The sequence below is a fragment of the Triplophysa rosa genome, linkage group LG6 (genome assembly GCF_024868665.1).
Source record: "Triplophysa rosa linkage group LG6, Trosa_1v2, whole genome shotgun sequence".
NCBI lineage: Eukaryota > Metazoa > Chordata > Actinopteri > Cypriniformes > Nemacheilidae > Triplophysa > Triplophysa rosa.
In genome coordinates, this window is record NC_079895.1 from 20125430 (window position 1) to 20151495 (window position 26066).

Genomic DNA, 26066 nt, shown 5'->3' on the forward strand with positions numbered 1-26066 from the left:
GCCTTTGCTCATATTTACCAAGGGTGCCAAAAATAGTGGAGGGTACTGCAAGTCCTGCTGGGAAATGAAATTGTGACTCAGGAAGCCGCCTTGTGTTATGTGGTCAATGAACGCAATCAAATGTATTAGCTTTCCTGTGGCTCAGTGGTTAGAGCATGGCACTAGCAATGCCAAGTTCATGGGTTCGATCCCAGGGTATAGCACAGTCAGAAACAAATTTAAAATACAATGCAATGTGAGTCACTTTGGATAAAAGAGTCTGCCAAATGCTTAAATGTAAATTAGTGGATATTTGGTATTAAAATATAAATTCTAGTATGTTTACTCCTGTGATCCTTTCTCATATTTTTTTGTGGTAAAACTTTAATACAATAAACAAGATATGAAATTACAAATTGTACATAAATTTGTTTGGTGTACATATGTGACCCTGGACAACAAAACCAGTCTTATGGGTCAATTTTTAAAAATTGAGATTTTTACACAATCTGAAAGCTGAATAAATAAGCTTTCTATTGATGTATGAATATCTGGCTGAGATACAACCGTTTAAAACTCTGGAATCTGAGAGCGCCAAAAAATCAAAATATTGAGAAAATTGCCTTTGAAGTTGTTAATCAGGGGCACTGTGGCAGACCATCCACTCACAAAAATAAAGTTTTTATATATTTAAGGTAGGAAATTTACAAAATATCTTCATGGAACATGATCTTTACTTAATATCTTAATGATTTTTGGCATAAAAGAAAAATCGGTAATTTTGACCCACACAATGTATTTTTGTCTTTTACTAAAAATGTTCCCGTGCTACTTAAGACTGGTTTTGTGATCCAGGGTCACATATTGTTAAGTGAAGTAAGAAAATGCAATCGGTCTTTGTCAGACACGTGGGTTTATTGTGTATGATGTCACCGATGCGCCATTTTGGAGATATCGCTGCATTGAGCAGTGAACTGAAAGTATACGGAGCAGTACAGAAAAGACCAATTAAAATGTCATACTGGAGAAACAGAAGCAAATCATGTACTTGCGATACCAAAATAATCTCACTAAAGATGTCAGGATCCATAATTTATATAATTCATCATTCATTAACAACACAGATCCATACTACCTGGCCGCAAAATTCGACTGCTCCAGCATTGCTGCCTCCAACCTCATTTTTGGATATTACTATCTTCTTTACCTACATTTACTTATACTTAATTATATGTACTGTATTTGCACACAATTGTAAGCAATATACGTTAAGTGAGTCTCTAACGTTACCAATAAACTTTACCCTGTTTGTTCATCATTTTGTGTAATTCATTCATTTGTAATGATAACAATCAAAAACACATTTATGGAAATTCCATTGTGCATACTGTATTATTAAAGCAACACTGGGTTAAAAAACAGTTTTAAAATGCATAACAGAATGTGTTATTACATGCTGTCTGTAATCTTTCTTCAATTTGGGAAACCTAAACAATCTTTCCTAGTGGTGAAGATTTCGGCTGTTTCTATCGTGTGTTTTACAACATATTACAAAACAAGAACGTACCATTTTATCTCCGAAATGAAGTGAAATTTAATGATAGAAAATCTCGGCGTTGATACCTTAAAAATGGCGGCAATACCCATAATTCACTTCGATTCTCGTGAGTGTGACGTCACCTGACAAAGACTGATTGTCCTACCTTGTATCATCTTTTGTCTTCAATGACATCTTTAAGTAGACTACGAACAATCCACGAAAGAGTCCTCTGTTGGTGCTTATTAGGACAGATTCGATTATCTTTGTCTAACCTGAAATAAATAAGAAATAGGCAGAAGGTATTTTCTATACCGCAAAACAATCTAAAAGCGTGCACTGTAATCTGCACATGGGCGAAGCTACATCTGATAGAACTTTCTTACATTATATTCATCACAACTTAACTTCCAAGAATCAATATTATGTTTACAAATAATAACAATGCTTACATATAGTAAATAAATTTACAGGCATATCTTTCTCCAAGGCAAAGATTGTTTGCGTGCTAAACTGAAATTGATGCTGCACGTTGACTGTTGAGATCTAAATCAACACTGTGCATGTATAGAATAACAAACTTCAATACTGGAAATGGCCACTAGGTTGCTACGATACACCATGATAATGGGCATAACACAGTATGAAGTGAAACTGAGTTGTCAGTGTCTCTTAGCAATTTATTCACAGTGCTCATGGTTTAAAGCGGAGGTAACACAGTTTCTTTCTACAAATCTAATATAGAGTAGTACTGCATACTTTGTATCTTTGAAGATTATTTAGTTTGATCAAATTTATTTAAGACAAATACAACTGTACGATAATTTTTTCAAAAACAGGCGAGCCCCTGGAAGCATGCAGGGAGTGTGGAACTACAGCACGAACACACAACACATCATTGCATTATCCCTGCATAACTGCTGATTCACTAGAAGTTTATGTTGTTTACCTTATGCACGTATGCACCGATTGCCAACAAAACACAGACATTTGACTCAGGTTCACTTAGTGTTTCATGTCCGGCATCTTTTAGCACTGGCACCGCTCCATCTATCAGTTTCAAACGATCTCCAAATGCAGTGTTACCATTCAGTCCACCATTTATATAACATTCCTCATCAAAATGCAGTGAACAAACAAACACAGCTGAACTTCTGCAAAGCACATTGATGGGCGTGCACTTTCTCTCACTCTAGCTGGTTGACGTGTGTGCGTGCTCTTCCTCCCGCTCTCGCTGGTTGACACGTAGGCGTGCTCTTCCGCGAGAATTGTCTAATAAGGGACTAAGAATAGTTGTTACGTAACAGAATTTCATGTTTAAAAAAAGTCCCGAAACCTACAAACCTTGGGGGAGTTTTTTGAGCACAGAAATACTACCGTCATATGCCCAACTCTTTGACCAGTTGACCATGTTTAGCAAGAGAAGCCAGCACGTTTAACATTGTAAAGAAGTCAGAATGCATGAAACATTGTTGAGACCCCCTTTAAAAATTACCGCGTGGAAACTGAAGCACATGTTTACATTAATAAACAATGGAAAGTGCTGTAGTGCGATATTGTAGCCATTCCAGACCAGTGTTTGTTGAATTTTAACAAAATCAAACCTCAGGAGTCAAAGTCATCCAACAGAAATCAAATCTCAACATACATGCACATTAACATACTTTGACAAATATATTCTTTGCATATCGTCGCTGTCGGGCGGAAACCTCCCATGTCCAAATTTGGTCAATTTCATATTTTTTCACAAATCGATGCTATTGGTCAGTCCCCATGTGGGTCTGTTATTTTTACAAATTATTAACCAATCTAAAGTGTTGAAAATAGCTTGAGAGCAAATCTCTTAACTCCATTGGACAATTCAACTGTCTGAGAAGTCTCGTAACTCCACCTCTTCTTCACTCCGCTTGAGCCTCTCGGCATTACGTCTCCTGATTGAAAGTTTTTTAGACAATAACGAGTGAAAATAGTTGGGTTAAATACATTTGAGTAGGTCTGTTTTGTTAAAAATCGATAGCTGTAATGCTTCGGTGCAGAAGGAAGCCCGTGAGCCACGAAGGTAAGTTTGCGAGCAGATTCGGCTAATTTCCGCCTATTAGACAGCCTAGTCAGCTCATCGTTTTTTGTATTACATCACTTATAGTTCTTAAACCTTTAAAATAGAGTTTAGGAAGATGTATGTAACCACAATCATTAGCTTTCATTAGCTCTTAAAGCCTCGTCTCTTGTCAAAAGGCTCAACGCGACCGCAGACTTTGATGAACACTGCTGGCAGCAGCGACGTCTGTGTCCGTACCATTCTTATCAATGACAGCATAATCTCGTATCTCCCTGCTCCCAAGTCATAAACCTTGTATCTCCGATTAAACATGGTTTTGGGGAAATGTTTATAACAGTATATGATAGCAATATAAGGTATTATACCAACTTTAACGATACAATGTTTAATAACTCAAAAAATATGCAGCTTTTTTAAATTTCCTGAAAAATAATGGTTTTGGAGATACGAGGATTCCGCCCGACAGCGACGATATGCTTTGGTATTATTGCAATTTGTTCTGGTATATTTTAATTAAATTTTAGGTTCCCAGTCCTGATTACAATATTTAAAGAAAATAACAAACTTCAACTGAATATAAGTTAGAGTTTCTGACAATCCAACATAGCATTTATTTCAGTTAAGTTTAATCAGTGTAAATTGCATAGAGAAAAACGTCTCTGTTACGACTGTAACCTCCGTTCCCTGATGGAGAGAACGAGACGTTGTGTTGAGAGACAGACTGGGGTTTGATCTTGAGAACATATCATCTCCGAGAGAGATTTACCACGGCGCTGAGCCATATCACGACCACCAGCACGTGTTTGTCCTGCACGAGGGGCCGGAGTCTCCTGAGTGCCAAAAGGACAGCCAGCAACTCCAGGCAGTTGATGTGCCACCGCAGCCAGGGACCCATCCAGTGCCCCGATACTGCGTGCCCGTTCCACACTGCACCCCACCCCTGCAGGGAGGCATCTGTCGTGACCACGACGCGCCTCAAACCTGCCCGAGCGGAACCCCCGCTTGGAGAAAGGTCAGTTCTGACCAGGGGTTGAGGGTGCGAAGGCACTGAGGCGTTACCGTAATGCGCCTGGTGCCGGGTGTGCCACGCCGTCCAGGGAACACGACTCTGAAGCCAGTGCTGAAGCGGCCGCATGTGCATCAACCCGAGAGGGATTACCCCTGTCGAGAACACCATGTGGCCCAGGAGCCTCTGAAAATGTTTCAGCGGGCCCGCTGGCCTGACAAATTTCAGACAGTTCAGCACCGACTGCGCACGCTCGTTGAGACGCGCTGACATACGGACAGAGTCTAGTTCCATACCGAGATAAGAGGAGCTCTGTGCTGGGGAGAGCTTGCTCTTTTCTCGGTTGACCCGTAGGCCCAGACGGTCTAGGTGCCGGAGCACGAGGTCCCTGTGCGTACACAACATATATCTCGCGAGTGTCCAAGATAAGCCAGTCGTCGAGATAGTTGAGTATCCACATGCCTTGCTCCCTGAGGGGTGTTAAGGCAGCCTCTACGAGTTTGGTAAAAACCAGAGGAGACAGGGCCAGACCGAAGGGCAGGACCTTGTACTGATACGCTCTTCCCTCGAACGCAAACCGCAGGAACAGTCGGTGTCGAGGGAGGATGGAGACGTGAAAGTACGCATCCTTCAGGTCGATTGCCATGAACCAATCTTGGTGACAAACTGAGTCAAGATGCGCGTCTGCATCCTGAACGGCAGTTTGTGTAGGTGCTTGTTCAGGAGCCCACCTTTTTTGGGCACTATGAAGTACGGGCTGTAAAACCCGGAAGACAGCTCGGTTAAAAGGACGGGTTCGATCGCACCTTTCGCCAGAAGGGCGGCAACCTCGTCCCGAAGCACGGGAGCGTTCTCCCCTCAAACCGAGGTGTGGAGAATGCCCCGAAACTTGGCGGGCGCCTGGTGAACTGGATAGCATAACCGAGACGGATCGTCCTCTCTAGCCAGCGTGACGGGCTGGTGCACTCTTGCCAAGCATCCAAGAACCGTGACAGCAAATCCAGAGGGACGATCTGCTTCACCGTGCCGTGGGAGGCTGGTTCGGTGACTGATAGAGCGGTCACCTCGCACGGGGCGGAGCGCCGGGGAGGTTGACGGCTCTGCTGACTTACCTGCCTGGTGTTACCGCCGGCCAACGCAACGTCAAGTGGAGATTGCGAAAGGCAGCGAGAAGTTGTGTCACCCAACGCACCGTCGTATCGAGAGTGCTGTGGGGAAGCCTGGAGAGAGAGAAGTTCTTTCGAGAGAGTGGGCACCCGGCCCTAAAAAGGGTAGGGTTGGGTAGGGGACGTGGCAGGTGGTATCCCACTTCAACCCACCGGTGATGACCTGGCCGGGCCCGCTGTTACTCTCAATACCCCTGGCTCATCCCGTCAGGGCCGTTCTGTCTCCTAGCGGGTTCCTAACGGGGTAGAAGCTCTCTCCCACGGGACTCTGCATCTCTGCATCTCTCCCACGGGGCTCTGCATCTCTGGCGCAAGTGGCAGCGTCTGCGGTGCACATTCCACTTGGGGGACGTCGACATATCCCTTAGCTGCCCCACCGTCCAGGGAAGTAACGGATGGTCCACGAGCCGAAACTGGCGGAGTGACATCTGTGGGAATCCCCAATCACCCCCGCCGCTCGCCGAAGTGGCAGTCGTCTTTGCTCGGGAAGCAGACGGGGTTGCGGCTACATTCCGAAGAACGTAGCCAACCGTGACTGCAACACCTTAATCGACGAGCCCTGCCACTGCATGCTGGACCCCCAACATGCAATACAGGTGTCGTGCTCGTCGGACTCGGGGATGAGTCTGTCCTACCCAAGAACACAGCTGCGGAACCTGCCCGAAGACAGCGCAGACTGTGAAAGGAAATTTGCTCTTTTAGAAATATCTGCGGCTTGCTGCCGAGACACCCAGGGGAAGTCCGCTTTCAAGTGGGAGAAATCCGCTGCTTCGCGTCGTAAATCCAGCAGTCTGGAATCTCGAAGAGATGGAGTGCTTGACGTACGTCATGTTGGTTCCGAAGAACAAAGGGTGAGTTAGTGGCCGCCGCCACCTCCCTTTTATACCCGTATGCACGGGGCGGGGACTGGCGTGCGTGTGCCATTCGCCAAAGCCCATTGGCGTTTTAAATTCCTCTCGGAGATGATAGGTTCTCAAGATCAAACCCCAGTCTGTCTTCTCAACACAACATCGAGAGACCGATTGAAGGGGAACTGTGTCTAACTAATGTCACGTATCTTATTACCATATACTCTCTTTAACTTTTTTCCCTAGTATTATTGTTTATTTTTTTAATTATGATGTATGTAAAGTTGCTTTGCATATTTTGACATGTTTCTCCAATTTTCATTTTCTGCAAATAAATGCAAAAAGAAACAATATTTTTATTAGAAAATTTGGGAGAAATTGTGTTCACAGAATAAAACAAAAATGATCATTTTACTTAATCACATACCTATAAATACACTGCGTTCCAAATTATTATGCAAATGATATCTTTCTCTGGTTTTCCTAATTTGTCGATGCAAATGACAGTCAGTATAATTTTCAAGTAATCAACAGTTAGGGTACATTTGGAATTTTATTGAACAAACCTCCCACTGACAACAGTATTTATTTAAAAAATGAAAAACTCAAAATGCACTGTTCCAAATTATTATGCACAACAGAGTTTGAAAACATTTCATAGGTTGTAAAAAACTGAAAATGGTCATTTGTTGAATTTGCCGCATTAGGAGGTCATATTTACTGAAATCAAAAGCTATTTCAATCAAAAACATCCTAACACGGCAAGTTACATGTTAACATAGGACCCCTTCTTTGATATCACCTTCACAATTCTTGCATCCATTGAACTTGTGAGTTTTTGGATAGTTTCTGATTGAATTTCTTTGCAGGATGTCAGAATAGCCTCCCAGAGCTGCTGTTTTGATGCTAACTGCCTCCCACCATCATAGATCTTTCGCTTGAGGATGCTCCAAAGGTTCTCAATAGGGTTGAGGTCAGGGGAGGATGGTGGCCACACCATGAGTTTCTCTCCTTTTATGCCCATAGCAGCCAATGACACAGAGGTATTCTTTGCAGCATGAGATGGTGCATTGTCATGCATGAAGATGATTTTGCTACGGAAGGCATGGTTCTTCTTTTTGTACCATGGAAGAAAGTGCTCAGTCAGAAACTCTACATACCTTGCAGAGTTCATTTTCACACCTTCAGGGACCCTAAAGGGGCCCACCAGCTGTCTCCCCATGATTCCAGCCCAAAACATGACTCCGCCACCTCCTTGCTGACGTCGCAGCCTTGTTGGGACATGGTGGCCATCCACCAACCATCCACTACTCCATCCATCTGGACCATCCAGGGTTGCACGGCACTCATCAGTAAGTCTTCATGTATGTGTGGGCCCACTGCAACCGTTTCTGCTTGTGAGCATTGGTTAGGGGTGGCCGAATAGTAGGTTTATGCACAACTGCAAGCATCTGGAGGATCCTACACCTTGAGGTTTTCGGGACTCCCGAGGCACCAGCAGCTTCAAATACCTGTTTGCTGCTTTGCAATGGCATTTTTGCAGCTGCTCTCTTAATCCGATGAATTTGTCTGGAAGAAACCTTCCTCATTCTGCCTTTATCTGCACGAACCCTTCTGTGCTCTGAATCAGCCACAAATGTCTTCACAGTACGATGATCTCGCTTAAGTTTTCGTGAAATATCTAATGTTTTCATACCTTGTCCAAGACATTGCACTATTTGACGCTTTTCGGCAGCAGACAGATCCTTTTTCTTTCCCATATTGCTTGAAACCTGTGGCCTGCTTAATAATGTGGAACGTCCTTCTTAAGTAGTTTTCCTTTAATTGGGCTCACCTGGCAAACTACTTATCACAGGTGTCTGAGATTGATTTCAGTGATCCAAAGAGCACTGAGACACAATACCATCCATAAGTTTAATTGAACAATATAAAATTAAATGTTTACGACACTTAAATCCAATTTGCATAATAATTTGGAACGCAGTGTAGTACATTTTAAAATCAGAAAAATGGTCTCCAAAATTTTTTTGTGGTTGTAGTATGTTGCCTTTTCAAAGATTGTATAAATTATACTAGGTGTTCCTGGAAATTGAAGAAAAAGCACATAACACACTTTTTGTAATGTACCTTTGCTGAACAGAAAACCTGTTTTATTAAATTTATTACCATTCAGCTCCATCCAAAGATAATAATATAAAGCAGATTCACAAGTTGCAGTTTTGTCTTCTACAGCAGCTGTTAACCACACCTTAACCCCCCCCCCCACCCCTAAACATTCCTATATATCTTCGAAAGTTTCGACTATTTCTTTTTTGTTTTCCTCACATTCCTTTAATTTGTTGCGAGGACTGGCCCCAAGAGTCATGTTCTTACAATACAAAAGTAGAACATACTCACCTTTTGTTTTAAAAGGACAGAAAAGGGATTTATATCACGTCATTAAGACAAACAGGGGAGACACGGCAGACATTAAGCCCCTCAATACAGTTCAGACTACAGAAATGATATACTTGCCAGGGGAAAACACAACCGCGAGTGTATCACTGTATAAAAACGTACAGTGGTTTTATTGACATACATTCCATATGTTTACATCTGCGAGGAGGCACACCCAGTATTGCAATTCATTAAAACTTCTGGCTCAAAACAAATCCCAGAATGTCAAACAAAACTGAAGTGTAGAGTAGCAACATCAGAATACACATATGAAGGGTTACTGTCATTATATACAAGATTAGATAAATCGTACACTATTCCTCCCAGCGTAACATTCTACAGTCCTCATATATAATTTTATTCTTTATCCGTCAAACCATGATGCACTTCAAAGTTAAGGAATACTGTACAAGATTAAGAAAAGAAAAGTTTACATACAACAATATAATCTTAAATCTGAGAGGCTGAATTCATCTTGTTTCGCCTTTTTTCACGCAGTCATGTGGTGATAAGCAGCCTCAGATTCGGTTCAAAAATCCTTAATACGTTGTTACACTTCAATGGTCAGAAAGTGTGCAATGTTTATGGGAGCCACAGGGTTACAGTGGCTGCATGCAAACATGTCACAAAGGGTTTTTTTTTGTTCTTTTTATAATTCTTCAGCATCTAAAGAGAGGGGTGCACCTCGGAACACAGGGTGCCAGTTAAAGTTCCCTCAAGAACTGGACAACCGGTGAATCTGCTCTCTTGCTGTGTTGACAAGGGAGCTATTTGACACAGGAGGATACTGTATTTATAGACAAAGAGATCATTACAGAATCCTGCCATTTAGAAGGTATGGGCATTTCTACAAACACCACACCCCAGTGCAAACTCCTCTCCTGTGGGAGGATGTACCACATGCAGGGGGCACTCGCTGCCCTCTAACTGTTTCCCTTTTGGTCCTAAAAATGAAGGAATAAAAACAACCTTGTAAAGTTTTGCCAAAATTTGCCAAGACAAAAATTTGAATCAGCATGTAAATAAAAGGCAGTGATTAAACAAGAAAAGAACAATGCAAGAGTTCTCAACAAAATATTTTTAATTTAAGCATTTTTTACCAGCAGGACAATGAGGCAAGTCTTCTTTGGGAACACTGGTCATCCTCTGGAAATCATCATGACAGGCGTTGCAAAAATGCGTGGTGCCAAAACAGAAGAACACAGCCACAGAGCAACAGTAACGGCATTTATATTCCAAGAAATCTGTGCCATGTTTAGAGCACATCTGCAACAAGAATAAAGTATAAATCTACATTTAGTGTCGAAAATAATACACTATGCAAAGATTTTATTTTTCTTTGATGGTACATCTACATGCTATAATTACACAGTACTGTACAGTCTGTATTGGCAGTGACAAAGTTTGTGTTTTGCAAAGTTTGCTGCTTCTGTATTTGTAGATAATTTTTCCACATGTTTCTATGGTATACTGGATATCTTAAGTTAGCATATCTTAAGTTTAAAGGTGTTTAACTAATGGCGATCCTTTTCTTGGCCCTTATATGCTTTATAATGTAGTGCAATATTTTTTTTCAAAGTAAAAACACTCTCATAAAGTACAGATACTTGAAAAATGTATATGAGTAAAAGTGAAAATACTTCACTACTGTACATCTCTGCTCTAATGTAAAGTGTATTGCATCCTTCTAACAATTTACTGAGTTAATGTGTGTGAGTGACGTGTTTTACTCGGACCGCGTCCAGAGGTTGGTAGAGTAGCCAAAATCTTTACTCAAGTAAAAGTACAAGTAACTAGAGAAATTGTTACTCAAGTAAAAGTAAAAGTCACTATTTTAAAAATTACTTGAGTAAAAGTAAAAAGTATGCAATGAAAAAACTACTCAAGTAGCTAGTTACTTAGTTACTTTGTATCTGATTATATAGGCCTACTACATAAAATTAATATTAACGCCAATATTTTAATATTACATTTTAATCAATATTTTTAATTATCATAAGCAGATATCTTTGCAATATACTAGAGAGACTAAAGAATAAACAAACACAGAAGAGACAAGCATTTCTGTAAATTTCATCTAGTCCTGATGTCAATGTAGTTTACACAACTTATTTAGAATAATAGACCATGTCAAACTAAAGCATGAACTAAACTCAGAGCATTTCCTAAGATGATCTAGAACATCTGCAGTGCTCTCTTAAATGAAATACACATTTTTGAACAACGCTCATGTTTTCTCGTGTTGTGTCACGTGTGTGTTGTGAAACGCTCTTACTTGTAAACAAACAGTAAACAGTGAACCACACGCCCATCAACAAGTTTTCTTCCTTCTGTTCTTCAAATGTATATTTCTGCAAGCCCACGTCTCTGTGTCTGACAGGTAACGCGCATGTTGCTGTGTCTGACGAACAGGTCGCGCGGGTGCGCGCATATGGCGGGCATATATCATTGCTGGCAAACAATATGACACATTTGCAGTTTTGATTGTATAGATATAGATTAATATCCACTTCATCCAACGCTCTTTGTGTTCTGCGTGTTCTTAAGTTTCGCGCTACGAAGAGTGAGTAATCCTGCTTCAGATGATTCAGGTCGTGCTGCGAACTGAACAAATAATTTGAACTGATTCATTAGCCTATTCAAATGGTTTTGCCCATTGTTCAATTAATGCTTTCAAAAGAATCGACTCAAAAGAATCGATCACTCGGGAATGCCCGTAAAAAGAGACGACAACCTTGAAATTAACAACGCATTTTATAATGCATATTTTAAAATGAAGGAACGAAGGAACGTCACGCAATGTAAGTTATGTAACGAAGTAAAAGTACAGATTTTCTATTAGAAATTTACTCAAGTAAGAGTAAAAGTACACACTTTTAATTTTACTTAAAATGTACATATTCTCCAAAATGTTACTCAAGTAAATGTAACGAAGTAAATGTAGCGCGTTACTACCCACCTCTGACCGCGTCCAATGCTATAATCTCAGACACCCATCAGTGATTACCAACTCCAGCAAAATACAAACCTTTTAAACAAAACCAAAGACTATTATCTAGTGATTATGCAGATTAATTAAAACATTGGAACATCTTGGAAAGAGTAGCGTCTAGACTGTCACCGAACACTAGAGTATGCTGAATGGAGAGTGACAGATCACAGCTGTAGCGGAGTTTTCATGAAATTAACGATCTTTTGTTTTCTCCTCACATAAAGCTATCCTATGACATAAGAAAATATTAAAATTGAGTGCATGGAAACTCTTACGGCGGTTTCCTAATAGCTCATCCTTCTTAAAGCTTGATAATATTATTCAGCACAGGATCCGATTTAGGATTGTCACGCCACTTCCGATACCCGATCCAGCAGAAAATGTCCGATCCAGCAGAAAATGTCCGTATCGACACAATACCCACCCCTAGTTCTTTATATGGGATTGACATGTGGGGAGCTGCTTTTTTTGCAATTGTTTAAAATTCATCAGATAGCTCTGCATAAAAATCTTTAAAATAATGTGAATGAACACCACAACAGCTTAAGCAGAAACTTTGCAAAACATAGCATTTATGTCACTGCCAATACTTTTGGCCACGACTGTACAAATAATACATCAGTGTGCCCCAAAATTAAAACAGAAAAATATACTCTACATAATGTAAGAAATATAAATTGTGATTTTTCACCACAATTAAACACATCTCGCCACCAATATTGTAGCGGTAGGCATCCAGACACTATATACAGTTAGGTCTATAAATATTTGGACAGAGGCACATTTTTTGTTATTTTAGCTGTGTACCAAAATGTATTCGAATTACAGTTATATAATAGATTTTGTCTTAAAGTGCACACTCAACTTTATTTAGATTGTATTTACATATACATTAGCTGAAGGGTTTAGGAATTACAGCTCTAATATGTAGCTCTCCCCTTTTTCAAGGGACCAAAAGTAATTGGACTGTCAAATCAAAAGCTATTTTATTTACAGGTATGGGCTTTTCCTTAAATAATTTCTTCATAAATTAAGCATGTGAAAGGTCTGGAGTTGATTCTACATGTGGTGTTTGCATTTGGAAGCTGTTGCTGTGACCCCAGATCATGCGGTTCAGGGAGATCTCCAATGCAAGTGAAACAGACCATAGTTAGATTTTTTTTTAAATCCATCAGAAAGATCCCAGGAACATTAAGAGCGGACAAATCAACAATTTGGTACATTCTGAGAAAAAAACAACACTGGTGAGCTCAGCAACAAAAAAAACCTGGACGTCTATATGAGATAAAAGTGGTGGATGATGACATTATCAGAATCAGAATCAGAATCAGAAGAGCTTTATTGCCAAGTGTGCTTGCACACACAAGGAATTTTCTTTGGTGTTGGAAGCTTCTAGTACAGACATTCAACACAATGACAATACAATATAATACGATTTACAGTCTAATTATCCTCTCCATGATAAAGAAAAACACATTAACGACGTCCAGACAACTAAGGAACAGTCTCCAAGATGTAAAGATGTCAATGAATAAACAATAAAGAGAAGGCAGGGACAACTACAGAGGTTTCACAACAAGGTGCAAAAGACTCAAGAATAGGTTGGGTAGATTAGACTTCTAAAATAGCCAAACAAGCTATAAAAAGCATTTTTTTGAGAGATAAAACAAATATCAACCTGCATACGACTAAAAAACAATAAAAGATATGGAGGAGTTGTTTTTTCTCAGAATGTAATTTTTTTATTTGGCCACGCTTAAAGTTCCTGGGATCTTTCTGATGGATTTCTTGTGTTTTTGAAATCTAACTATGGTCTGTTTCACTTGCATGGAGATCTCCCTAAACCCCATGATGTAGGTTCACAGCAACAGATTCCAAATGCAAACACCACACGTAGAATAAACTCCAGACCTTTAACATGTTTAATTTATGAAGAAATTATTTAAGGAAAGCCCATACCTGTAAATAAAAACAGCTTTTGATTCGACTGTCCAATTACTTTTGGTCCCTTGAAAAAGGGGGAGCTAAATATTAAAGTGCTGTAATTCTTAAACCCTTCAGCTAATGTATATGTGAATAAATAAAGTTGAGAGAGTGTGCAACAAAACATGTGCCTCTGTCCAAATATTTATGGACCTAACTGTATAACCTTTACTCTTTAGTCAATTTCTAGAATATAAATGATTAATGTTGAAAAATTGCTGTACTGCAATGATGTACAGTGCATCCGGAAAGTATTCACAGCGCTTCACTGTTACCACATTTTGTTATGTTACAGCCTTATTCCAAAATGGATTAAATTCATTATTTTCCTCAAAATTCTACAAACAATACCCCATAATGACAACGTGAAAGAAGTTTGTTTGAAATCTTTGCCAATTTATTAAAAAAAAAAAAAAACATGTACATAAGTATTCACAGCCTTTGCTCAATACTTTGTTGAAGCTCCTTTGGCACCAATTACAGCCTCAAGTCTTTTTGAGAATGATGCTACAAGCTTGTCACAGCTATTTTTGGGCAGTTTCTCCCATTCTTGACCTCTCATCAGGTTGGCTGGGGAGCGTCGGTGCACAGCCATTTTCAGATCTCTCCAGAGATGTTCAATCGGGTTCAAGTCTCGGCTCTGCCTGGGCCACTAAAGGACATTCACAGAGTTGTCCTGTAGCCAACTCCTCCTTTGTTATCTTGGCTGTGTGCTTAGGTTCATTGTCCTGTTGGAAGATGAACCTTTGCCCCAGTCTGAGGTCCAGAGCGCTCTGTAGCAGGTTTTCATCGAGGAGGTCTCTGTACATTGCTGCATTCATCTTTCCCTCGATGCTGACTAGTCTCCCAGTTCCTGCCACTGAAAAACATCCCCACAGCATGATGCTGCCACCACCATGCTTCACTGTAGGGATGGTATTGGCCAGGTGATGAGCGGTGCCTGGTTTCCTCCAGACATGAGTTCAATCTTTGTTTCATCAGACCAGAGAATTTAGTTTCTCATGGTCTGAGTCCTTCAGGTGCCTTTTGGCAAACTCCAGGCGGGCTGTCATGTGCCTTTTACTGAGGAATGGCTTCTATCTGGCCACTCTGCCATACAGGCCTGATTGGTGGAGTGCTGCAGAGATGGTTGTTCTTCTGGAAGGTTCTCCTCTCTCCATAGAGACATGCTGGAGCTCTGTCAGAGTGACCATCGGGTTCTTGGTCACCTCCCTGACTAAGGCCCTTCTCCCCCGATCGCTCAGTTTGGGCGGCCAGCTCTAGGAAGAGTCCTGGTGGTTCCAAACTTCTTCCATTTACGGATGATGAAGGCCACTGTGCTCATTGGGACCTTCAATGCTGCAGAAATTTTTCTGTACCCTTCCCAAGATCTGTGCCTCGATACAATCCTGTCCCGGAGGTCTACAGACAATTCCTTGGACTTCATGGCTTGGTTTGTGCTCTGACATGCACTGTTAACTGTGGGATCTTATATAGACAGGTGTGTGCCTTTCCAAATCATGTCCAATCAACTGAATTTACCACAGGTGGACTCCAATCAAGTTGTAGAAACATCTCAAGGAAGATCAGTGGAAACAGGATGCACCTGAGCTCAATTTTGAGTGTCATGGCAAAGGCTGTGAATACTTATGTACATGTGCTTTTTTCGGTTTTTATTTTTAATAAATTTGCAAAGATTTCAAACAAACTTCTTTCACGTTGTCATTATGTGGTATTGTTGGTAGAATTTTGAGGAAAAAATTGAATTTAATCCATTTCGGAACAAGGCTGTAACATAACAAAATGTGGAAAAAGTGAAGTGCTGTGAATACTTTACGGATGCACTGTATATGTAATTAATGTATGTTTAAATCAAATTTTTTAAAATGAAATATGGACAACTTGGAAATGTCTTTGAAACTATTACTGCACTGACCTGTGCTCGGGACACATCTGAGCATGCTCCACAAATGAGCTCACGGGGATCATAGTCATCGCCTTGTCCTGCCTCAGCATCACAGCGGGCCTCGCCCCCAAAATATGCCTAAAATCAGATCAGATCAGGCACTACTGTTATCACTGTTACCAACTAACAATCTATTACTCTATATTTAGAATCCTCATTTTACATCAGAAATGGCAAATATGGATGCATTTTAAGAAATAATTCACCAACAAATAAAAAATGTGTTTTTTTACTTATTTTATGTAATTCCAAACCTGTATTATTGTGAAGTGATTGCGTGATACGAGAGAAGCAACATGGTGTCATTATTTTCATACCTGGCACAATGTGTCTTTAGGAACTGAAAGCAATAGCTATTGCATGACTGGGAAACCTGAAGACTTTACAGTGTTAACTTGCTTAAAGGGGTGGTATGACACGGCTGAAACAAATATTATTGTTTGTTTTACATGTAATGCAATGTGTATTCACGATTTAAGGTTAAGAAACGCTGTATTTTCCACATACTGTGCATGTTTGTATCTCCTCTTTGCCCCACCTCTCTGAAACATGCAGATTTTTAACAAAGCTCATCGCTCTGAAAAGCGAGGTGTGCTATGATTGGCCAATTAACCAGTGCGTAGTGATTGGTTGAATACTGAAAGCGTGACACGGAAATGTAATGCATCTTACCATATTTGGAACATCAGGTTCCAACGCAATTGTACTGACAGGTACGCCCACCTTACTTGCGTATACATTTTGGCAGTCTTATACCGTGTCTACACCGGACGCTGCGCAATGTGACGCACGGTTTGTTCTAATGGGATTGTCACGCCACACCGCGTCACGTCCGGTGTGGACAAAATTTTTAATTATAATGGGTTCTAATGCGTTTTATTGTCTCTTGTCGCGCCGCATCCGGCGTAAACATGGTGTTAGTCAAATCATACCCCGAACTGACGTAGATTTGTGGGGGTGTGGTTACACAAGGCGTTTCAGGCAGGTCTGGGTGAGCATTCGCTTTTAGATAGAATCTTTTGTTCCGAAACTTAATTTTTTGCAATTTTACGCACTGCATTCACATATGATCACATTTTCACGAACCTGCAGCATTTTGGACAATGGAGGAAAACTAAAATAATATAAATCCAAAGCATAAAATAAACAGGCAAGAAAATAACTTGAAGAACACAGAAGTTTATTTCCGTCAAAGTCTTTTCATCAAATAAAAATTGTAGGCCTAACTCAATCCAAAGTTTGGAGTTTTTATTTAATAAAGTAACATGCTTACATGATGTGGGGACAGTTTGGAGCCTGTTGACAGTTAGGCCCGCGGCAGAAAACACCCTTTCAGATGACACGGATGTCGCGGTAATGCAGAGATAACGCCTCGGGAAGCGCGTTTCATTTGCTTTCCACCAGCCAGGATTAAAGGAGGGGTAACCGATTTCCAAATTAAGCTTTAGACAACTGAGTCGGGCCGAGTACCAAAACAGCGTTGTAGCCAATCAGCAGTAAGGTGCACAGTGCACAGGACAGACATTAGCTGAGCCGAGCACTGACGAAAGCGACAGATGGGGGTAGGGGTGTGTTTGTTTTGGTGATTTGAACATCAACAACGGCTAAGAGAAATCGGACATCCCGCCTTTAATATCCAAAGAGGGCACTTTGCCACATAAATGTGTCTTAGCTAAACAGATATAAATCCGATCTGCTATACCCGCGCAAAATACAAACATTATTTATTACTTAATCATATTTCACATTCGTATTTTTACGTTACGTCTAAAAGAAAGTAGGGAAACGACGGGTCGCGCCATTTTCTCCTCCTTTCCAAAATGCACGGGAGGCTGCCGATGTTAATCATCATTAGTTAAGTTTATGTAAAGGATAAATTGATTGCTAGCACCGAGATTCCCTTGCAGTAGCTCTCCTATTAACTTTGCTTTGCTGAGCTTCATTTCGCTGCGGTGTAGACACGCCGGGAAGACAGAGAATGTCACAGAGCGTTGTGAGCGCAATTGAAAAAAGCTTGAGAAAGGCTGTCAGTGCACTCTGTTAGAAGGCGTAAAGCCCTGACAAATGTGGCCTCAACAATCAGATGAATTACACTTGTTCAGTTTCGTCAAATGGTTTGCGTGATCAAAAACGTTTCGGAGGGCATTTACAACTGGTCGCACCCGTCTGCATGCTCAGTGAGTTAACACATGAATAGCATATTTATCTTTCACCATACAGAAAACTAAAAAACATGTATGATTTAATAGTTATTTAAAAATGCATTATTAAATTATTATTATTCATCTTTAAAAAATAAACGTACCTTTTAAATCGTTTAACTGATAGTATTAATCGGTCAAAATGTTTACTATCGGTTAACGGTTAAACGGACAATATAAGCATCCCTAACGTACACAGTAAAGAATGACAAGATTTTCATTTAAAATTTTAGGTTTAGCTAATCTTCACTATCTGTGCTAACTACAAAAAGAACATCAAACCTTTTTACACTTGAAGCAGACATAGTAAGCGTATCTGTTCATGGCAAATCCAGCTGGGTCATTGTAGAATCGAGCTCCAGACATTGTGATGGCTTCACTCTTGTGTAGACCTTCATACTCTAGTCTCATTAAAGCCTTTCTCCTCACATCCTCATACAGCTCTCTGATGGGGTCCAGCAGGTCTTTCAGCACAGAGTGGTTTATCTTGTTCTGAAACAAATCAGTAAAGATACATACATTCACATCCAGCCCTCATGTCATTTCCTGTGTGTTATAGTATTTTCCTACAACTTTTCTACATCAATATTTTGATTATTTATTTAGTTTTCATACTAAATTGTCTTCTGTGAAGATACTTTGGAGCAATGCACATTGTGAAAGGCGCAACAGTAAAAACATATGAATGGAAATGGTCATGTTTTGAAAATGAAATGGAATTTGTAAAATCACGAACAGCGTCTAGTTATAAATGTGAAAAAATCAGAATCTTTTTGCTTAATAAAAATGTATGTTGTTCCAAATACACAGGATTTTCTTTTAATAAACACAAAAGAACAAATTCTGTATGCCTGAGCTGCAGTTGTGTGCTGTATTTGTTTATTAAAGTGAACAATAGCTCAGAAAGCATCTAAAGTTGATTTCCAGCAAATAACAACTAAAATTTCAGTCTAGCATACAAAATCTATTGTATTATTTCAGATGACTTGGAATACAGTGAGTCATATGGACTGCTTTTGTGCTATTTTCAATTTGGAGCTTATGAATAAAAAATTGTGTTTGATGAAAAAAATTGTAGGAATGACATTAGGATGAGAAAAGGGTGACCAAATATTAAATTATATATTTAAACTATTCCTTGAACTCCTAGAAATAAAGTACAGAATATATACCTTGCAAATAGGGCAAGACATGAACCCAAAGGTTATCCTGGGCCCAAGCCAGCGGTTTTCCAGAACCCTTCGTGTACACTGAAGATGGAAAACGTGACTGCACTCCAGCTAAAAACACAGCAGAACACACTGATACATGCTGATCACTTATGTATTTTTAAATCCACGCAGCCCTGACACGCAGAGAAATAATTTATTGTGTACCTGGATTGCTGGAGCAGCAGACAGAGCTTCAGTAAAGCAGATCATGCACATATCATCAGCGTCCTGTTTCAGACACACTGCGGTTTTGTCACAACCATGCAGACAGGGCAGACACATTTCTTCATTTTTTACCCCACCACATGGGTGACCACACGGATGAGTCTTACTGCAGGCCAGTTTTGCATACTCCTACGCACAAGATAATGCTAGATCATAATGCTAGAGAGACCATTTGTTAACAAAGTGATAAAATTAATATCATTGACACAGCATTTTTGAAGGTATACCTGACAATCTTGGTCTGAACACACACTTCCCACAGCAGATAGCTCTGTTCCGTTCCTGGTACCACAGAAGCGGCAGGCATCTGAACTGCTGGATGCTGGTTTCCCTTAGTGATAATACAATTACACTGTATTAGCTTTAACAGTCTGTGCAAATCACTGAATACCTAGCGGTTAGTGCATAAAAGAGTCAAAAACAAATTGGGGATGAATAAAAATAACTGTCAAAAAACATGCATAAGAAGTTTTAAATCCATCATTAATCTACTCTGTCCATTGTTTGTAATGTAAATGTCACCTGTGTGCTCACGAAACTCCACCATGGCCTTCATGGTCTTGGAGTCAGCAAGTGCCATAAGCCAGAAGAGTTTGGTCCTACCGCAGCCTTCATGTAGGTCCACCTTAATGGCCTCCTCTTCTTCCTTAAACACCTGCACAAGGCCAGGAATAAATGTTATGAATGAGGACGTAAATCATTTATTTACTTTTAATTGATTCATTCTGATTTTACTTATTTAGTACATCTGAGGAATTGCCAAACAAAATATTGAAAATCAGTACATACTGTATGCTAACATATAATTTTTCATGTTTATTTTATTTAAAAATGTTTTTTATTAATCCTCATAGCTTAAATGTGCAATCTTTAAAACGGCAAAGGAACAGATGTTTTCAAGCAGGTTTAAAGGCTGACCTGTCTCTGGTGGGTACGTGTGCGCCGGTGGAGATGTAGGAAGCGGTCGCAGTCAGTGCACAGGTTTCCACATGCATTACATAAAATGATGGCCGCAGTCTCCCCGTCGTCGTGGTTATCACACATGGGCTGTAAATAATTGTCAAGGTAAAGGAGGAGGACTATTAAACTCTACTATTCTACAAACTGGGTTTTACTGTGACATTATTAGACACTGTGTGCCCTACCATCTGTTTCTGCTGCCCGTCTTTACCCATCCAGCGACCAGAGGATAGTCGGTCCACATGGTCCTGATCCAGCACACACAGAGAGGCCAGAGCAAGCCACAGCTAAAAGAACAGAAACAATACAACCTTACAGTTTTATTACAGTAATACAGCATTAATACCGGGTAGGCAGACTTTCCACTATTGGCATCAGGCCACCTTACTAGGACAGAAAGTGACCAAATAAAATTTTTACAAGACATGTACAGGGGTTTTTCCTGGGTCAAAATCGGTTTTCCGTGGTGGCTGTCAAACCTAGTCATGCAAACACAGTTAATTGTACCCTACTCTTGAAATGTTAGTCCAATACTGACAATAAACCCAAAATAAATGCAAAGAAACATTTGATAGTTATATAATGGGTATAAAATTATGTGTCACAGATATTACGTAAAAAGTATATTATTTCCCATCCTTATTTTAAGTAGGCCTAATAGTTCTTATTTTCACCACATACAATTAAGTTTAATTTTAATAGCAGCTAGCTAACAATAACTTGTAATTTGTTTTGGTTTCACCTCCCTCCTGTCTAAACTAAATGATTTTTATAGGTAATTTACTACACATTTTGTCATATAAGTCAACTGTAAACACTGTAGTTTATTTATACAAAATCTTACTAACCACTCTTACACTTTCCTGTGGCACAGTGGTTAGAGAATGGCACTAGCAATGCCAAGGTCATGGGTTCGAACCCAGGGGATTGCACATAGTCAGAAACAAATGTATAAATACAATGCTTTGGATAAAAGCGTCTGCCAAATGCATAAATGTAAATGTACTAAATGGCCTAAGCACACTTACATGCCAAGGTGTTTTGAGGGACTGATTTGATGTACATGGATTCAGACAGTGAGTCTCGTCAGTTCAGTGTTTGACATCAGTTGATCCGTTCATTAAAATGAATCGGTTCAAAGGAGTCATTGGATCACAAATCGGACATTAGCACTGTGTTAGGAAATCGCAAATGATAGAAGTTAACATGGAAAACACTTCATCGCTGGATAGGATTTTTTTCGTTTGTTTCTGTCAGTTGTACGAGCGGAACCCTTGTCAGAGAAAATGAAACCTGTTTTTGAGCGCAGTTCATCCAGCTGTAATTCAGGTAAAATATTCACCAAATGTGCCACGTGAAACATGGATTTGGTCTTCCGACCTTTTGTCATAGTGCCAGTTGCTTTTGATTAAAATGTGAAAGGGAGAGAGTTGACTTCATTCGGCAATGCGCATATCGATCTGCATCTGATTTCAAACTTTGGCCAGAGCGTTTTGAATGCATACGGAGCAGTCAGTTCCCGCAGTACTTCACGTCATAAGCCGAACGTTGTGCGCAACACAGAATGAAGTCGAACAAACACACACCTTAGTTTGGAGACAGAGAGAGTGCACAGGCTCTCCGTTTGCTCTTTCCTGCAGTCATCACAAGCGCGGCAGTCATCTACATTGCTCACACATTACATTCAATGATCAAATAAAACTTTGGCTGGGCAAAAATTCGTTTTGGTAGCCACCCAAAAATTTTCAATGAAGAAAAAAACCTGCATGTAGGGTTGTGTAGATAAGAAATGGGACAAACTATACACGTGAAAAGCAAAATACACAAGTGTGCTCCCTGAAAGTGTCTAAAACAAAACTCACTTTTAAAGATTTATCATGTTCTTCATACAGGGTGTCAACAGATGCATTAGTGTAGTGTAGTCGTACCCGAGTGGTAGCGATGCAGCGCACGGGAGATCTGTGTTCTTCCTCCATCTTTGTGAGTGCAATGATTGTCTCGGCTATAGCATTCTTAGTCACCCTGGACCAGGCGTCTGAGAGGTGCCCCTGGGGTAAAAAGACATTTAAGTGATGAGAGACTATTTCTGAAAAAAGCAAAATTGCATCAGCTATGCAAGATATACAATTAGGTCAGATGATTCATATTCATCAAGCTTAATAAACAGGTCTCATGGATATTATGAAAGATAGTATAGCTGAGGGTTATGAAGTCATTACTCACGGCAGCCATGTCTTTGACCAGTTTGATGATAATCTCAGCTATCTGTGGTGGAGTTGAGCCCTTCATCCACCAGTGACTCTCTCCACGTCGTATGTAACTGCACAAAAACACATAGAAGCCTAAGAGAATAAATCTTTTTGAAAAAAAAAATATTAGCCTTTGGAAAGCACTGCAGAGAAGCTAAGGCTCAGGGTCCAATATTAACACTGACCAAGAAACAAAAGCAAATACAAACTAGCTTTAGCAGGTAAATGAAATGCCAGCATATTTAACAAAATACACTGTTTAACTGAATTGAAAGAATCCTAGCCAGTCTTATGCTAATGTACTGTAAGTGACATGTCAATTCAAATCAAAGACTCTTTACCACTGTGGAAATGTGTTTTTAGTACGCATGTAGTCTTTATGAACTCCTTGTCCACTCATGTAACCACTAAAGGCTGTTTAATACAAAATTTACAAATCAATTTTGTGACTGGCAAGCTGAAGTCAACCAAGCTGACCTTGAGTTAAAGATCATTGGCAGAGTGACTGTCGTGACTCCTTTGCCTGCAGCCATGCCAGCTGTGCCAACTATAGTGGTCCCCTTAGCTTTGAGCTGCACGGTGAGGGCTTTGGCAATGCAGCCCAGGAACATATCCAAAATGCAAAGCTTGGTCCAGTCGCCCTTCTCAGTAGAGTGAATGATGTCACTGATGTCCGCTGGTGGCAGGGCCTTCACGCCAATGACACTGGCCAAACGCATGGGACTAACCTCAGGAAGAACGCGTCTGAGCAGTGATGTCACCTGAATGCCGAGAATACGGAGAACAATCTGAACTGCACATCAGGGCCTAAAGTCATTCTAGAAAATGAAGGTCAAGATAGTGGTCGACCAAAATGGCTTTTTAATGGCTGATATACAAAGTGCAGGGTTGTTGATAACAGATACAGTTAGGGCCATAAATATTTGGACAGAGGCACATTTTTTGTTATTTTAGCTGTGTATCAATATGTTTTCGAGTTACAGTTTTATAATAGATATTGTCTTAAAGTGCACACTCTCAGCTTTATTTAGAGTGTATTCACATCCAGATTAGCTGAAGGATTTAGGAATTACAGCACTTTAATATGAAGCGCCCCCCTTTTTCAAGGGACCAAAATTGGACAGTTGAATAAAAAGCTGTTTTATTCACACATGTATGGGCTTTTCCTTAAATAATTTTGTCATAAACGAAGCATGTTAAAGGTCTAGAGTTGATTCTACATTTGGTGTTTGCATTTGGAAGCTGTTACTGTGAACCCACATCATGGGGTTCAGGGAGATCTCCATGCAAGTGAAACAGACCATAGTTAGATTTTAAAAACACTACACATCCGTCAGAAAGATGCCAGGAACATTAAGAGCGGCCAAATCAACAATTTGGGACATTCTAAGAAAAAAAAAACACACCGCTGAGCTCAGTAACAAAACAATCCTAGGCGTCCATATGAGATAAAAGTGGTGGATGATGACATTATCCTCTCCATGATGAAGAAAAACATCTTCACAACGTCCGAACAAGTGAAGAACACTCTCCAAGAGGTAAATATGTCAATGTTTGTCAATCAAAACAATAAAGAGAATACAAGGAAAAAATAGAGAGGGTTCACAACAAGGTGCAAAAGCCTCAAGAATAGGATGGGTAGATTAGACTTCTGAAATAGCCGAACAAGCTCTAGAAAGCATTTTTTTGGAGAGATCAAATTAATTTCAGCCTGCATAAGACTAAAAAGAATAAAATATATGGAGAAGGCTTGGAATATCTCATGATATGAGCATACTACATCTTCAGTAAAATAGTGTTCAGGCAGTGTGATTCCATTTCCATGCATGACGTCCTCAGGCACTGGTTCACTTGTGTTTTTTTGGTGATGTAACAGAAGACAGAAGCATCCGGATTAATTCTTCACTTGTCTGGAAGTTGTGAAGATGTTTTTCTTTATCATGGAGAGGATAATGTCATCATCCACCACTTTTATCTCATATGGACGCCCAGGATTGTTTTGTTACTGAGCTCAGCGGTGTGTTTTTTTCCCCCCAGAATGTCCCAAATTGTTGATTTGGCCGCTCTTAATGTTCCTGGCATCTTTCTGACGGATGTGTAGTGTTTTTAAAATCTAACTATGGTCTGTTTCACTTGCATGGGGATCTCCCTGAACCCCATGATGTGGGTTCACAGCAACAGCTTCCAAATGCAAACACCACATGTAGAATCAACTCCAGACCTTTAACATGCTTCATTTATGACAAAATTATTTAAGGAAAAGCCCATACATGTGAATAAAACAGCTTTTTATTCAACTGTCTAATTACTTTTGGTCCCTTGAAAAAGGGGGGCGCTTCATATTAAAGAGCTGTAATTCCTAAATCCTTCAGCTAATCTGGATGTGAATACACTCTAAATAAAGCTGAGAGTGTGCACTTTAAGACAATATCTATTATAAAACTGTAACTCGAAAACATATTGATACACAGCTAAAATAACAAAAAATGTGCCTCTGTCCAAATATTTATGGCCCTAACTGTATAATGATGATGATGATGTACTGTATACAAATAGTGTAATTTAAAGTGAGACAATAGAATATATACAAAATGTATGAAACAAAACAAAATAATTGAATATTTATAATTGATTTATTCTATGAACAAAACTGTCTAGCAACAGAGGTTACTAGGGATAAGCCAAGTAGTATTTGGCTAAACATGTGACCGCAACAAGTCAGCCCCCGTGAGGTGACCCGCTCCATGTAGAATATAACTTTTTTATTAGGCTACTAATAAGCAGTGTTGGGCAAGTTACTTGGAAAAAGTAATTAATTACTAGTTACTAATTACATATTCAATAGTGTAGTTAGATTACAGTACAAATTACTCTCTCCAAAAAGTACTTAATTACTTATTACTAATTACTTTCTATATCCTACATCAACCTTGATTAGTTAAGTGTAGGGATGTAACGATTCACCCTGAGCCGGTTGAAAATCGGTTATAATGAGTGACGATTCAAATCGGTTGAGGTGTGAACTGAATCGCAATACATTTTTTTAATAGCAGGGGCCGCTATTTTCACTGCAAATCTAAACGTGGACATGCTGATATTTCTTAAATGCAAAAAAATCCAAAAAAAGCTCAGACAGTATTAGTTTGTTTATATTAAAGAGACCTTTTCTATTATTAATTTGTTATAAAATTGCAGTTTAGTTTTGTTATTTCAAATAAAACATTATTTTATTATACAAAGAAACGTGAAGCATTTAAGAAATAATGCAA

General features: G+C 39.8%; 1 protein-coding gene across 9 annotated transcripts in view; it reads right to left on the reverse strand.

Annotated features, from left to right (window-relative positions):
- Positions 1-7977: 7977 nt before the first annotated feature.
- mycbp2 (MYC binding protein 2) overlaps positions 7978-26066 on the reverse strand; it is a 116603-nt gene continuing 98514 nt past the window's right edge. For 5 of the 9 annotated variants that reach the window (XM_057336967.1, XM_057336963.1, XM_057336961.1 and 2 more), the window contains 13 exons: positions 23275-23558; positions 22772-22868; positions 22477-22596; positions 20734-20835; positions 20507-20635; positions 20111-20243; positions 19816-19919; positions 19529-19717; positions 19325-19432; positions 18435-18644; positions 15922-16029; positions 10132-10297; positions 7978-9975 (listed from right to left, as the gene is read on the reverse strand). In XM_057336967.1, the coding sequence (XP_057192950.1) occupies positions 9860-9975; positions 10132-10297; positions 15922-16029; positions 18435-18644; positions 19325-19432; positions 19529-19717; positions 19816-19919; positions 20111-20243; positions 20507-20635; positions 20734-20835; positions 22477-22596; positions 22772-22868; positions 23275-23558 (1866 nt within the window). In that variant the 3' untranslated portion in view covers positions 7978-9859. The remainder of the gene's footprint in view (positions 9976-10131; positions 10298-15921; positions 16030-18434; positions 18645-19324; positions 19433-19528; positions 19718-19815; positions 19920-20110; positions 20244-20506; positions 20636-20733; positions 20836-22476; positions 22597-22771; positions 22869-23274; positions 23559-26066) is intronic. The other 4 variants (XM_057336966.1, XM_057336962.1, XM_057336968.1 and 1 more) reach the window with 1 other exon arrangement.